Below are 14016 nucleotides of genomic sequence, written 5' to 3'. Positions count from 1 at the left end.
TTACTTTTCCAGAAAACCTCAGCAATGCACTTTCCTAAAACGAATTAGAAATGTTCTATTTACGTTCTATTTTTAGCTGAACTACCTGATTGCACCTATTATTATCCAATGAATATCCAGTCATTACTGGGTAGGTGTAATTACTGAGACACAAGCATCTTTCTCTGGCCTCGGTTGCAGAACAAACTAAAATACCCACAGAAGTTTACTTTATTGTAACATAGTTTCTTTTGATCAACAATAATGTTGGTAGCTGATGCTAGACAAGGCCTTCGGAGTGGAAACAGTGTAATAGCCAGGCCTACTATAGTTTTTATTTTATTTTAATTAAAATAAAAAAAATGAAAACTTTATTTCACTTGGCAAATCAGCTGTAAATATGAACAAATTCTTATTTACAATGACGGCCTACCGGGGAACAGTGGGTTAACTGCCTTGCTCAGGGGCAGAACGACTTTTTACCTTGTCTACGCGTTAACCACTAGGCTACATGCCGCCCCTAGTTAATGTATTGACGCTATCAAGTTCATCTCAAATCCTAATGGAGTGCAAAAGTGTCATGTCTGAAGTGACAGGATCAACAGATCATTCTTCATGATCTAATAAATCCAGTCTGTTAGGTGAGTCATAATCCTGTTCTCTGTCAGACTCAGGAAACAGATAGGAGTCCGACAGGTCCTCTTCACGGCAGACGACGGAGATGAGATCATGGCGTTCTTCACAGGGACTAGTTGTGAGGGACAGGGCCTGCTGGGGGAAATCCCCTGACAGGTACTGGAAAAAGGAACCCAATCATGAAAGTTGTTAGCGCTTTGTCCAGGGGTTGTAAGCTACTTGTACATCAAGGGACCTAACGCTACAGAAACAGGAGATAGGCTCCTGCCCTAAAGCCATTCTGGCTCGCACAAGGCAACTGATGCATTTTATTTATGCAGGGGAGTCCCAATAGATGTCTGTTAATTTTGGCACTTCTTTAGATTTAGTCTAATCTAGACTAAAATAAATAGATAAAATAGCAAAAAAGTCATTTTTGTTATTTGAACAATGATTTTAGTCAAGTTATTTTCAAAATGATGAAAACGGGGCCATTTTAGTTAACTAAATGCCCTTTATTTTTGTCACATCACATTTTGTATTGCCTGATTATCCTATAGTAAACATACAGAGCCTTCAGAAAGTATTCTCTTGTTAGTCTGAATTCAAAATGTATTAAATATTACCCCCCCCCCTCACCCATAGTGAAAACATGTTTTTAGAAATGAATTGAAAATAAAATAGAGAAATGTCATTTACATTAGTATTCACACCCCTGAGTCAACACTTTGTAGAAGCACCTTTGGCAGTGATTACAGCTTTGAGTCGTCGTGGGTATGTCTGTATCAGCTTTGAGTCGTCGTGGGTATGTCTGTATCAGCTTTGAGTCGTCGTGGGTATGTCTGTATCAGCTTTGAGTCGTCGTGGGTATGTCTGTATCAGCTTTGAGTCGTCGTGGGTATGTCTGTATCAGCTTTGAGTCGTCGTGGGTATGTCTGTATCAGCTTTGAGTCGTCGTGGGTATGTCTGTATCAGCTTTGAGTCGTCGTGGGTATGTCTGTATCAGCTTTGAGTCGTCGTGGTAATGTCTGTATCAGCTTTGAGTCGTCTTGGGTATGTCTGTATCAGCTTTGAGTCTTCTTGGGTATGTTTGTATCAGCTTTGCACATCTGGATTTGGGGATTTTCTCCCATTCTTCCTTGCATCTCAAGGACGATAAAAGTAAATTGGATGCACCTGAACTCAGTTTGGAGTTTCATACCAAAGAGTTGTGAATACTTAATAGTTAAGCAAATGAGATCTGTAATTAATTTTCAAAAATTTTGAAACATTTCTATAAACATGTTTTCACTTTGTCATTATGGGGTATTGTGTGTAGATGGGTGAAGAATATATTTCATCCATTTAGATTTTAGGCTGTAACAACAACAAAACGTGGAATAGGTCAAGGGGTAAGAATACTTTCAGAAGACACTGTATGTTTACTATAGGTAAAGGAGGTATTACAAAATGTGATGAGACTAAAATCTGACTAAAATGAAAGGGCATTTAGTTGACAGGCACCCAGATGATCACATGAAACACCACATCTATGGTTATTGTATCCGTGGAAAGACATACCTCACAATAGTGGTCTGGTAACCGTAGTGGGGGCTGAAGGAACTGTTTGATTTTCTTATGGTGCCTGTAGATGAAGAGCGTAAGGCCCACTACCAAGACACCCAACAGGAGGGTGAAGGTCACACTGATCGTCACAATATTCTTTTTCCGTGTCCTTTCTGTACAGGAAGATAACACACATTCTACACAGAGAAATAGGGAGCATATAGATTGATATAGATACAGTTGAAGTCGGAAGTTTACATACACTTAGGTTGGAGTCATTAACTCGTTTTTCAACCACTCCACAAATTTCTTGTTAACAAACTATAGTTTTGGCAAGTCGGTTAGGACATCTACTTTGTACATGACACACAAAAAAAATCCAACAATTGTTTACAGACAGATTATTTAACTTATAATTCACTGTATCACTATTCCAGTGAGTCAGAAGTTTAAATACACTAATTTGAATGTGGAGGAGCCGCATTTTTACTTTGATGCAAAAAGTGCAAATCAATCCCAGAACAGCAGCAAAGGACCTTGTGAAGGTGCTGGAGGAAACAGGTACAAAAGTATCTGTATCCACAGTTAAACGAGTCCTACAGCAACATAACCTGAAAAGCCGCTCAGCAAGGAAGAAGCCACTGCTCCAAAACCACAAAAAAAAAGCCAGACTATGGTTTGCAACTGCACATGGGGACAAAGATCGTACTTTTTGGAGAAATGCCCTATATTCTGATGATTAAAAAAAAAAACTGCTTGGTCATAATGACCATCGTTATGTTTGGAGGGAAAAGCCTGAGGTTTGTAGGTTTTCAACTCATCGACAATCGAATACACAGTGGGATATGGGTCATTTTGCACTTCCTAAGGCTTCCACTAGATGTCAACAGTCTTTAGAACGTTGTCTGATGCTTCTACTGTGAGGGGGCCGAATGAGAGGGGATTGAGTAAGGTCTGCCATGACCTGAACATGTGCTGACCATGCGAGTTCACGTGAGAGCGAGCTCTGTTCTATCGCATTTCTGAAAACAAAGGAATTCTCCGGTTGGAACATTACTGAAGTTGGAACAAACATCCTAAAGATTGATTCAATACATCGTTTGACATGTTTCTACTGACTGTTACGGAAGTTTGACATTTCGTCTGCTTTTAGTGAACGCGCTTCGTGACTTTGTATTTGTTTACCAAACGCGCTAACAAAAGTAGCTATTTGGACATAAATGATGGACATTACCAAACAAATCAAACATTTATTGTGGAACTGGTATTCCTGGGAGTGCATTCTGATGAAGATCATCAAAGGTAAGTGAACATTTATAATGTTATTTCTGACTTCTGTTTACTGCAAAATATGGCGGATATATTTTTGTCTTGACTGGGCTCCGAGTGCCGACCTCAGATTATTGCATGGTTTGCTTTTTCCGCAAAGTTTTTTTGAAATCTTACACAGTGGTTGCATTAAGGAGAGTGGATCTAAAATTCCATGTATAACACTTGATCTTTGATCAACGTTTATTATGAGTATTTCTGGAAATTGATGTGGCTCTCTGCAAAATCACCGGATGTTTTTGGAACTACTGAACATAACGCGCCAATGTATACTGAGATTTTGGGATATAAATATGAACTTTATCGAACAAAACATACATGTATTGTGTAACATGAAGTCCTATGAGTGTCATCTGATGAAGATCATCAAAGGTTAGTGATTCATTTTATCTCTATATCTGCTTTTTGTGACTCCTGTCTTTGGCTGGAAAAATGGCTGTGTTTTTCTGTGATTTGGCGGTGACCAAACATAATCGTTTGTGGTGCTTTCGCTGTAAAGCCTTTTTGAAATCGGACACTGTGGTGGGATTAACAAGAAGTGTATCTTTAAAATGGTGTGAAATACTTGAATTTTAATTATGAGATTTCTGTTGTTTGAATTTGGCACCCTGCACTTTCACTGGCTGTTGTCACATCGATCCCGTTAACAGGATTGCAGCCCTAAGAAGTTTTAAAGGCAATGCTACCAAATACTAATTGAGTGCATGTAAACTTCTGACCCACTGGGAATGTGATGAAAGAAATAAAAGCTGAAATAAATCATGCTCTCTTCTATTATTCTGACATTTCAGTCTTAAAATAAAGTGGTGATCCTAACTGACCTAAGACGGGGGATTTTTACTAGGATTAAATGTCAGGAATTGTGAAAAACTGAGTTTAAATGTATTTGGCTAAGGTGTATGTAAACTTCCGACTGCATCGCAGTGCTAAATGTGCCACTAGAGATCCTGGGTTCGAGTCCAGGCTCGGTCGCAGCCCATTGGGTGGCGCACAATTGGCCCAGCGTCGTCCGGGTTAGGGGATGTCCTTGTCCCATCACATACTACTGACTCCTGTGGCGGGCCGGGCACAGTGCATGCTGACACGGTTGCCAGGTGTTTCCTTCGACACATTGGTGCGGCTGGCTTCCAGGTTAAGTGGGCATTGTGTCAAGAAGCAGTGCGGCATTTACATAAGTACTTGAAGCGGTGAAGGTGGTGGTGTGGGAGTGCTTTGCTGGTGACACTGTCAGTGATTTATTTAGAATTCAAGGTACACTTAAACAGCAGCATTCTGCAGCGATACGCCATCCCATCTGGTTTGCGCTTAGTGGGACTATCATTTGTCAACAGAACAATGACCCAACACACCTCTAGGCTGTGTAAGGGCTATTTGACCAAGAAAGAGAGTGATGGAGTGCTGCATCAGATGACCTGGCCTCCACAATCACCCAACCTCAACCCAATTGAGATGGTTTGGGATGAGTTGGACCGCAGAGTAAAGGAAAAGCATCCAACAAGTGCTTAGCATATGTGGGAACTCCTTCAAGACTGTTGGAAAAGTAGCAAGCGCTCCAGCAGGTATATCTCACTGGTCATCCCCAAAGCCAATTCTTCCTTTGGCCGCCTCTCCTTCCAGTTCTCTGCTGCCAATGACTGGAACGAACTGCAAAAATCTCTGAAGCTGGAGACTCTTACCTCCCTCACTAGCTTTAAGCACCAGCTGTCAGAGCAGCTCACATAGCTCATCTGTAAATAGCCCATCCAATCTACCTCATCCCCATACTGTATTTATTTATCTCCTTTATCTGCTCCTTTGCACCCCAGTATCTCAACTTGCACATTCATCTTCTGCACATCCTACCATTCCAGTGTTTAATTGCTATATTGTAATCCTAGATCCTAGATTCAGATCATTCAGGTGAGAAAAAACCTCACCCAGATAAGCCAGTCGTGTGAGAAACTCATCATCAGACAAGTGAAAATTATGGTCAGTAAAGAAAACTAAGTTTGTCTCTCAATTTTTTAAAAACGTGTCAATACTTTGCCCTTGATAACCAGCGCACTTCTGTATGTTGTAAAAGCGTTACATGGTCGCTGCCCATATCATTGCATAGTGCAGAAAATACACGAGAGTTCAGGGGCCTTGCTTTAACAAAGCTAACCATTTTCACTGTAGTGTCTAAAACGTCTTTCAAGCTGTCAGGCATTCCCTTGGCAGCAAGAGCCTCTCGGTGGATGCTGCAGTGTACCCAAGTGGCGTCGAGAGCAGCTGCTTGCACGCGCGTTACCACTCCACTGTCTCCCTGTCATGGCTTTTGCGCCATCAGTACAGATACCAACATGAGCAGCAGCTACGTTTGGCTACCTTCGGACCATTAGTGGAATTCCCGCGAGAGAGTAACGGTTAATGTGATTGGATGTTAATTATTTGACTAGGCTTCCTGTATTTGACATTGTGTTGTTATTTCGCTGAACACTAGATGGTTGAATTTTATTTTTTTGGCAGTGAAACAAGGCTACTAAAAAAAACTCACTAAAATGTATAGCCCCGTTGTAAAAAATAAAACGGACTGTTTGAAAATGTGAAGTATATATATTTTTTTATGTGAAACACATTTTTGTTTGGCGTACCCCAGTTTGGGAATACCTGCATTAGAGGATAGGATAATGGTAACAGCAAGTCAACTAATATAGAGAAATCCTGGATGAGCCTCACCTGACTCTTGGATGGACTCACAATGTTGAGTGCTGGGAGTTCCAAAGGGTTTGTGGTAACATAAATACCGGACCTGTACACAGTACCTCCGGCCCACATCCAGATCTTTGATGGTCAAATGGGATGTGGTGGAGTCCTGAACCTGCTAAAACAAGGGTAGAGAGAGGCACATCAACTCATCTTCGATCACACTAACATCCTACAGTGGGAGATCACCAAAACACCTGATAACTTCCCAATGAATTGCCCAAACCTTGGATGAATACGGTGTTTCAGTGCTGGGCTGGATACAAAAACCTGCATTCATTTAAAACAATTATTATTATTTATTTTTTTTAAACCTGGCTTGCTTCCACATTGCTACTCACTTTGAGCTCCTCCCCGTCTCTGCCGTATTGAACGTTGTATTTAAAATTATCTCCATTATCCTCCCGTAGACGGTTGTTCTTTACCATGTTTACTATCAGAAGTCCTTCCTTGGAGGTCAACTGGACTTCAGGGCTGCAAGAATCAGCTGGGTGGGTGGGTCAGAAAGAGAAGGGGTGGGTGGGTCAGAAAGAGAAGGGGTAGGTGGGTCAGAAAGAGAAGGGGTGGGTGGGTCAGAAAGAGAAGGGGTGGGTGGGTCAGAAAGAGAAGGGGTGGGTGGGTCAGAAAGAGAGGGGTGGTTGAGTCAGAAAGAGAGGGGTGGTTGAGTCAGAAAGAGAAGGGGTAGTTGGGTCAGAAAGAGAAGGGGTGGTTGGGTCAGAAAGAGAAGGGGTGGTTGGGTCAGAAAGAGAGGGGTGGTTGAGTCAGAAAGAGAGGGGTGGTTGAGTCAGAAAGAGAGGGGTGGTTGAGTCAGAAAGAGAGGGGTGGTTGAGTCAGAAAGAGAGGGGTGGTTGAGTCAGAAAGAGAGGGGTGGTTGAGTCAGAAAGAGAGGGGAACTTGATTTAAAAAAAACGTTGCTCAAGCTTTTCGAACCAAACCACAATGCTACCAGTGTGCTGGCCTACTGATGAAGCAGACTAGGCCTTGGACATGACATAAACTGTATACAATTTGGATCTGGCCTATCAGGAGCGAAGTTGAATGATCCGTTACCATGGCGACAGGCTTCGACGGATCTGGATGTGCGGTTGCCTTCCTGAGCCAGGACTTGCACCATCACACATCCCAGCCCGATCAGTTTATTACAGGTGGTGAGCTCGGTCTGAACACAGCCCGAAATGTTGTGCCACTTCTCGCTGTCACTGCTGTGGATTAAAAAGAAGGCTCAGATGAGAAAATAATTGTGTCATAACTGAGCAAAACATCTATCCTTACGGGGCCAGGAGTTTTTGCTGATCAACTGACCTGGGACACCGATCAACATTGCCTTCAGAGAGTATTCACACCCTTGACTTTTTCCACATTCTGTCGTGTTACAGCTTGAATTTAAAATGGATACAATTGAGGTTTTATGTCACTGGTCTACACACAATACCCAATAATGTTAAAGTGGAATTTGATTTAAATTAATAATAGAAATTAATAGAAAATAAAAAGCTCAAATTTCTTGAGTCAATAAGTATTCAACCTGTGTTATGGCAAGCCTAAATAACAGGAGAAAAATGTGCTTAACAAGTCATTTATTAAGTTGCATGGACTAACTGTGTGCAACAGCGGTGTTAAAAAAAAATTCATGACTGCACCACCTCTGTACCCCACACATACATTTATCTGTAAGGTCCCTCAGTCGAGCAGTGAATTTAAAAGCACATATTCAACCACAAAGACCAGGGAGGTTGTCCAATGGTTTGCAAAGAAGGGCACCTATTGGTTGATGGACAAAAAAAAAAAGCAGACATTGAATATCCCTTTGAGCATGATGAAGTTATTAATTATACTTTGGATGGTGTACCAATACACCCAGTTACTACAAAGATCCTTCCTAAATAATTTGTCAGAGTGGAAGGAAACCACTCAGAGATTTCACCATGAGGCCAATTGTGATTTTAAACCAGTTACAAGTCTGTGATAGGAGAAAACTGAGGATGGATCAATAACATTGTAGTTACTCCCCACAGTACTAACATAAATGACAAAGTGAAAAGAAGGAAGTCTTTAATGAATAAAAAATATTCCAAAACATCCATCCTGTACGCAATAAGGTACGAAAGTAATACTGCAAATATACATTGGAGTTGCTTACCAAGACGACATTGAATGTTCCTGAGTGGTGTAGTTACAATTTCGACTTAAAAATCTATGGCAAGACCTGAAAATGTCTGTCTAGTGTCATATACTCTTTGGGTATAGCGAGTGGCTTCCCCCTCCAACCCCTCCAACACTCAGGTTCTGTTATCTCAGGTAGTAAATTCCTGGAGGAGACTCTCTCCTCCTGGCCATGCAGAAAGAGACACATGTAGAAGAAGTTCCTTTGTTATCTCAGAACTTGAGAACTGAATAATATCCATGTTTTGGAGAATGTGTAAACGGTCGGTGGAGAATCCAGCTACGACCCGGTCCGGTTTGTTTCATGTTTGTGACCTCATGAAAGACAATACAGCCACATTACCATAACTCTGTTTATACAGGAGCCTCCGTTATGAGGTTTGCGTCTAATTATTGTTTAAAATGAATGAGTAAAGATGAAACTATTTGTGAAATGATGTAATGTGATTTTAAACTGTTAATGTGAGAAAATTGCATTCCCTCTAAAGTTGAACTAAGTCATTGGCCCGCCTCCATGAGCACCGACATGATCTGGCTCATGGGACAGCCCTTTTCTACTGTTACGATCAAAACCCCCATTTTTAAGAACATTTTTGAATCGTACTATGAAGTAACCATTCTAACCACGAAAGCCTCCAGGGAAGCAGAGAGAAGCTCGTGTAACAGTATAACTTTAGTCCGTACCCTCGGCCCAACCCGGGCGCGAACCAGGGACCCTCTGCACACATCAACAACAGTCACCCATGAAGCATCGTTACCCATCGCTCCACAAAAGCCGCAGCCCTTGCAGAGCAAGGGGAACCACTACTTCAAGGTCTCAGAGCAAGTGACATGACCGATTGAAAGGCTATTAGCGCGCACCACCGCTAACTAGCTAGCCATTTCACATCGGTTACACTCGGATGAAATTTCCAACAGAAAGACAGACGATTCCAACAGATGATGAAAATTACAGGCCTCTCATCTATTTAAATGGGAGAACTTGCACAATTGGTGGCTGACTAAATACTTTTTTGCCCCACTGTATATATTGATTGCAATTTTTCCCGAACGAGTGAGCGTTCATGTGCAAAGGATTAGCATTTCAATTAATATAATTATCAACCGTGTAGTGACTCGTCTTTCCCGCCCTTCTCAGTCCACACCCACTTCCCTTTGTCCACTAAATCGGCTTAGCCCACTAAGGAACCCCCCCTATCATTTCCTTGTAACCATATCTACTGTTGTTTGTTTATGCATTTCTGTGAATATTTAGTTAATAATTTATTTACTAAGACAATTGATGTATGGATGATTCATAGTAAAGGCTGGGTTCGTGCAGATAACCAACAATTTACGACGTTTGAAATTAGACTAATGTGAGGTAAAGAATAATTCATTAATTAGAAGACTAATTGATCAGATATTAAAGTATCTGAAGAGTTATATTAGGAAAATTATAACTTTGTAATCTTAAGATTTTCCTTGGTGCCCCGACTTCCTAGTTAATTACATTTACATGATTAGTTTAATCACGTAATAATAATGAAAGAGAATTGATTTTATGAAATATCTTTAATGATGCCAAAGACACGACACTAGCAATGATCAACAACCAACTTGAGAGCTTGAAGAATTTTACAAAGAATAAAAAAATGGGCAAGCATTGTACAATCCAGGGTTGCAAAGCTCTTAACCATATTTACCTAGAAAGAATCACAGCTGTAATCACTGCCAAAGGTAATTGTAACATGTATTGACTAAATTGAATACTTATCAAAAAAAAGTATATTGCATTAATAAAGAAATGGACAACTCAACTTTGACAGAGTATTGTGTGTTGATCATTGACAAGGATTAAAATGGATTGGAATTTCACTTTGTAACACAACAAAATGTGGAAAAATGCAAAATGGGTGTGAAAACTTTCTGAAAGTGTGTGTCTATCAAACAACAATGCGGAACTGTACTGCTACTCTCTGTTCATCATACAATTGAAGTCTGAAGTTAACATTCACCTTAGCCAAATACATTTAAACTCAGTTTTTCACAATTCCTGGCATTTAATCCTAGTAAAAGTCCCTGTTTTAGGTCAGTTAGGATCACCACTTTATTTTAAGAATGTGAAATGTCAGAATAATAGTAGAGAGAATTATTTATTCAGCTTTTATTTCTTTCATCACATTCCCAGTGGGTCAGAAGTTTACATACACTCAATTAGTATTTGGTAGCATTGCCTATAAATTGTTTAACTTGGGTCAAACGTTTCGGATAGCCTTCCACAAGCTTCCCACAATAAGTTGGGTGAATTTTGGCCCATTCCACCTGACAGAGCTGGTTTAACTGAGTCAGGTTTGTATGCCTCCTTGCTCGCACACGCCTTTTCAGTTCTGCCCACAACTTTTGTATGCGATTGAGGTCAGGGCTTTGTGATGGCCACTCCAATACCTTGACTTTGTTGTTCTTAAGCCATTTTGCCACAACTTTGGAAGTATGCTTGGGATCATTGTCCATTTGGAAGACCCATTTGAGACCAAGCTTTAACTTCCTGACTGATGTCTTGAGATGTTGCTTCAATATATCCACATAATTTTCTTTCCTCATGATGCCATCTATTTTGTGAAGTGCACCAGTTCCCTCCTGCAGCAAAGCACCTCCACAACATGATGCTGCCACCCCCCATGCTTCACGGTTGGGATGGTGATCTTCGGCTTGCAAGCCTCCCCTTTTTCCTCCAAACATAACGATAGTCATTATGGCCAAACAGTTCTATTTTTATTTCATCAGACCAGAGGACATTATTCCAAAAAGTATGATCTTTGTTCCCATGTGGAGTTGCAAACCATAGTCTGGCTTTTTTATGGCGGTTTTGGAGCAGTGGCCTCTTCTTTGTTGTCGAATATAGGACTTGTTTTACTGTGGACATAGATACTTTGTACCGGTTTCCTCCAGCATCTTCACAAGGTCCTTTGCTGTTGTTCTGGGATTGATATGGACTTGTCGCAACAAAGTACGTTCATCTCTAGGAGACAGAACGCGTCTCCTTCCTGAGCGGTATGACAGCTGCGTGGTCCCATGGTGTTTATACAGATGAACGTGGTACCTTCAGGCGTTTGGAAATTGCTTCCAAGGATGAGCCAGACTTGTGGAGGTCTACAAGTTCTTTTCTGAGGTCTTGGCTGATTTCTTTGGATTGTCCCATGATGTCAAGCAAAGAGGCACTGAGTTTGAAGGTAGGCCTTGAAATACATCCACAGGAACACCTCCATTTGCCTCAAATTATGTCAATTAGCCTATCAGAAGCTTCTAAAGCCATGACATACTTTTCTGGAATGTTCCTGGTTTAAGGCACAGTCAACTTAGTGTATGTAAACGTCTGACCCACTGGAATTGTGATACATTGAATTATAAGTGAAATAATCTGTCCGTAAACAATTGTTGGAAAAATGACTTGTGTCATGCACAAAGTAGATGTCCTAACCGACTTGCCAAAACTTTAGTTGTTAATAAGAAATTTGTGGAGTGGTTGAAAAACAAGTTTTAAACTTCCAACTTCAAAAGTATATGCATAGTCACTTTAACCATGCCCACATGTACATACTGCCTCAATCAGCCCGACTAACCGGTGCCTGTATATAGCCTCGCTACTGTTTTTTTCCCACTGTATTTCTAACTTTTGTTGTTTTTCTTTACTTATGTATTGTTTACCTAATACCTTCTTTTTTTACTTAAAAAAATGCACTGTTGGTTAGAGCCTGTAAGTCAATATTTCACTGTAAGGTCTGTTGTAGACAAATAACATTTGATTGGATTTAACCCATGTACTACAGCTACTAGACATACTCACGTCCTGTACTGAACCGTGTACTTTATCCCTGGGCTGTCTGTGGCGGGGCTCCAACGCACAGCAGAGTCAACGCTCACGTTCCGTGGAGATAACAGCTCATCCGCAGACCATGCTACAGACAAAAGATTCATCACTTTCTGGAGCTTAATACAATTTTCTTTTATTTAACTAGGCAAGTCAGTTAAGAACAAATTATTGTTTACAATGACGGCCTACCAAAAGGCCTCCTGCCGGGGATGGGGGCTGGGATTAAAAATAAATAAAATACAAAATATAGGACAAGAGAGACAACACTATATAAAGAGAGACCTAAGACGACAACATAGCATGGCATCAACACAGCATGGTAGCAACATAACATGCCAGCAGCACAACATGGTAGCGGAACAAAACAGGGTACAAACATTGTTGGGCACAGACAACAGCAAAGGGCAAGAAGGTAGAGACAAAAAACATCACGCAAAGCAGCCACAACTCTCAGTAAGAGTGTCCATCAGGAATGTCTCTAGACATTTATAGTTAGCTAGAATAAAATCATGAGAATTTTTATCTAACGTTAGATAAGGAAATCATAGACTGCTGACCAGCTAGCCACTTGCAAACATTATGAAAAAGTGTAGTCTTTAAATCGAAACCGAAGAAGCAGAAATAATAGCCAATGAGGGGGGAAAAAATGGATTACCTTGTCTGAGGACATGACAGAAAGTCCAAAACAACAAAACGCCTTTCAGACACAACATTTCAGTAGATCAGGCTAATTTTTGCGATTGCTACATACTATTATAGATCACTATCTAGTAACAACCTTCAGCGAAACCTAAATTCAATTCCCAGAATCTGAGTGAACCTACTTCTGAGTGAACCCTTCTCCTGTCCAATCGCTTAGTCCTAGGCAAAGTAGAAACGCCCATTTAAAGGAACAACCCAATGGCAACATGTCTTATGAAATATCAGAGTAAAAATGTTATGCTCCTGTGTAGGAGTTACTACAGAACAGACAGTCATAAATTGTATTATCAATGAGAATAGGCTCATCTTTAAAAACAATATAAATTGAAAAAAATTGTTCCCGTATGGTGTTCTCTGTATTGGACAACTGCAAGATCACTCTTGATGTAGAGATGTGATTGTACCAATGACTACTTACAGTTTGTACACTCTTAGAAAAAATATATGGTAAGTATAACCAAACAGGGTTCTTGAGCTTGTCCCCATAGAGGAACCATTTTTGGTACTTGGTAGAATTCTACATAGAACCCCTTTTAAATGGTTCTACCTAGAACCCTATATGAAGGGTTCTGCTGACAACCCATTTCCCTTTGGAATCCAGCCAGAGTGAGGATAGCCAACAATTTGAATTTTTACAAAATGACTGCCAGGGTAGGAAAGATGAATTATTTAGACTAGCTAAATGATCTAAACTGGAACAAACATCTTAGTAACGGGGTGCAATATGTCCAACTACTAAACAGATTTGGTTTATTTGAGAAAAATATGTTTATCTTAATTTAGTTCAAGATTAAATCAACCAAACCATTTACATGGAAAAACACAGATATTGAAACAAACAATTCTGAAAATCAACCTGCAATGAAGCATGTTGGGAAATGTGAGAATGATGAGCGTGGTTTGGAGTGTTTCACTCTACACAGATTAAAAATGACACAATCACACTCAACTCTGGTTTTTAAAACCAACACTTGGTTTATTTTAATCCTGAATTAAGTGTTCACTAACTGAACTATATGATAATTATGCTAAACAGTAAAGGTGTAACACACTGGGCACATACGTAAATTCAACGTCTAGTTTACACTGAAAAATCAACAGGGCTC

At 40.4% G+C, this 14016-nt stretch overlaps 1 protein-coding gene across 3 annotated transcripts; it reads right to left on the bottom strand.

Moving 5' to 3' along the window:
- Positions 1-310: 310 nt before the first annotated feature.
- Positions 311-13051, bottom strand: LOC139546266 (interleukin-10 receptor subunit beta-like). 3 transcript variants are annotated; one of them, XM_071354422.1, is made up of 7 exons: positions 12864-13051; positions 12182-12293; positions 7243-7394; positions 6534-6679; positions 6166-6310; positions 2155-2336; positions 311-774 (listed from the first exon to the last, which is right to left on the bottom strand). In XM_071354422.1, the coding sequence occupies exons 1-7, from the start codon at positions 12919-12921 to the stop codon at positions 586-588; spliced, it is 984 nt and encodes a 327-aa protein (XP_071210523.1). In that variant the 5' UTR covers positions 12922-13051; the 3' UTR covers positions 311-585. The 3 variants fall into 3 exon arrangements, with proteins under 3 accessions (XP_071210523.1, XP_071210525.1, XP_071210524.1); XM_071354424.1 differs by having other exon boundaries at positions 2155-2312; XM_071354423.1 differs by having other exon boundaries at positions 6166-6307.
- Positions 13052-14016: the final 965 nt, after the last annotated feature.

Source organism: Salvelinus alpinus, chromosome 20 (genome assembly GCF_045679555.1).
Source record: "Salvelinus alpinus chromosome 20, SLU_Salpinus.1, whole genome shotgun sequence".
NCBI lineage: Eukaryota > Metazoa > Chordata > Actinopteri > Salmoniformes > Salmonidae > Salvelinus > Salvelinus alpinus.
Note: the sequence above shows the minus strand (reverse complement) of the source record. Positions and strands in the feature narration are given on the sequence as shown.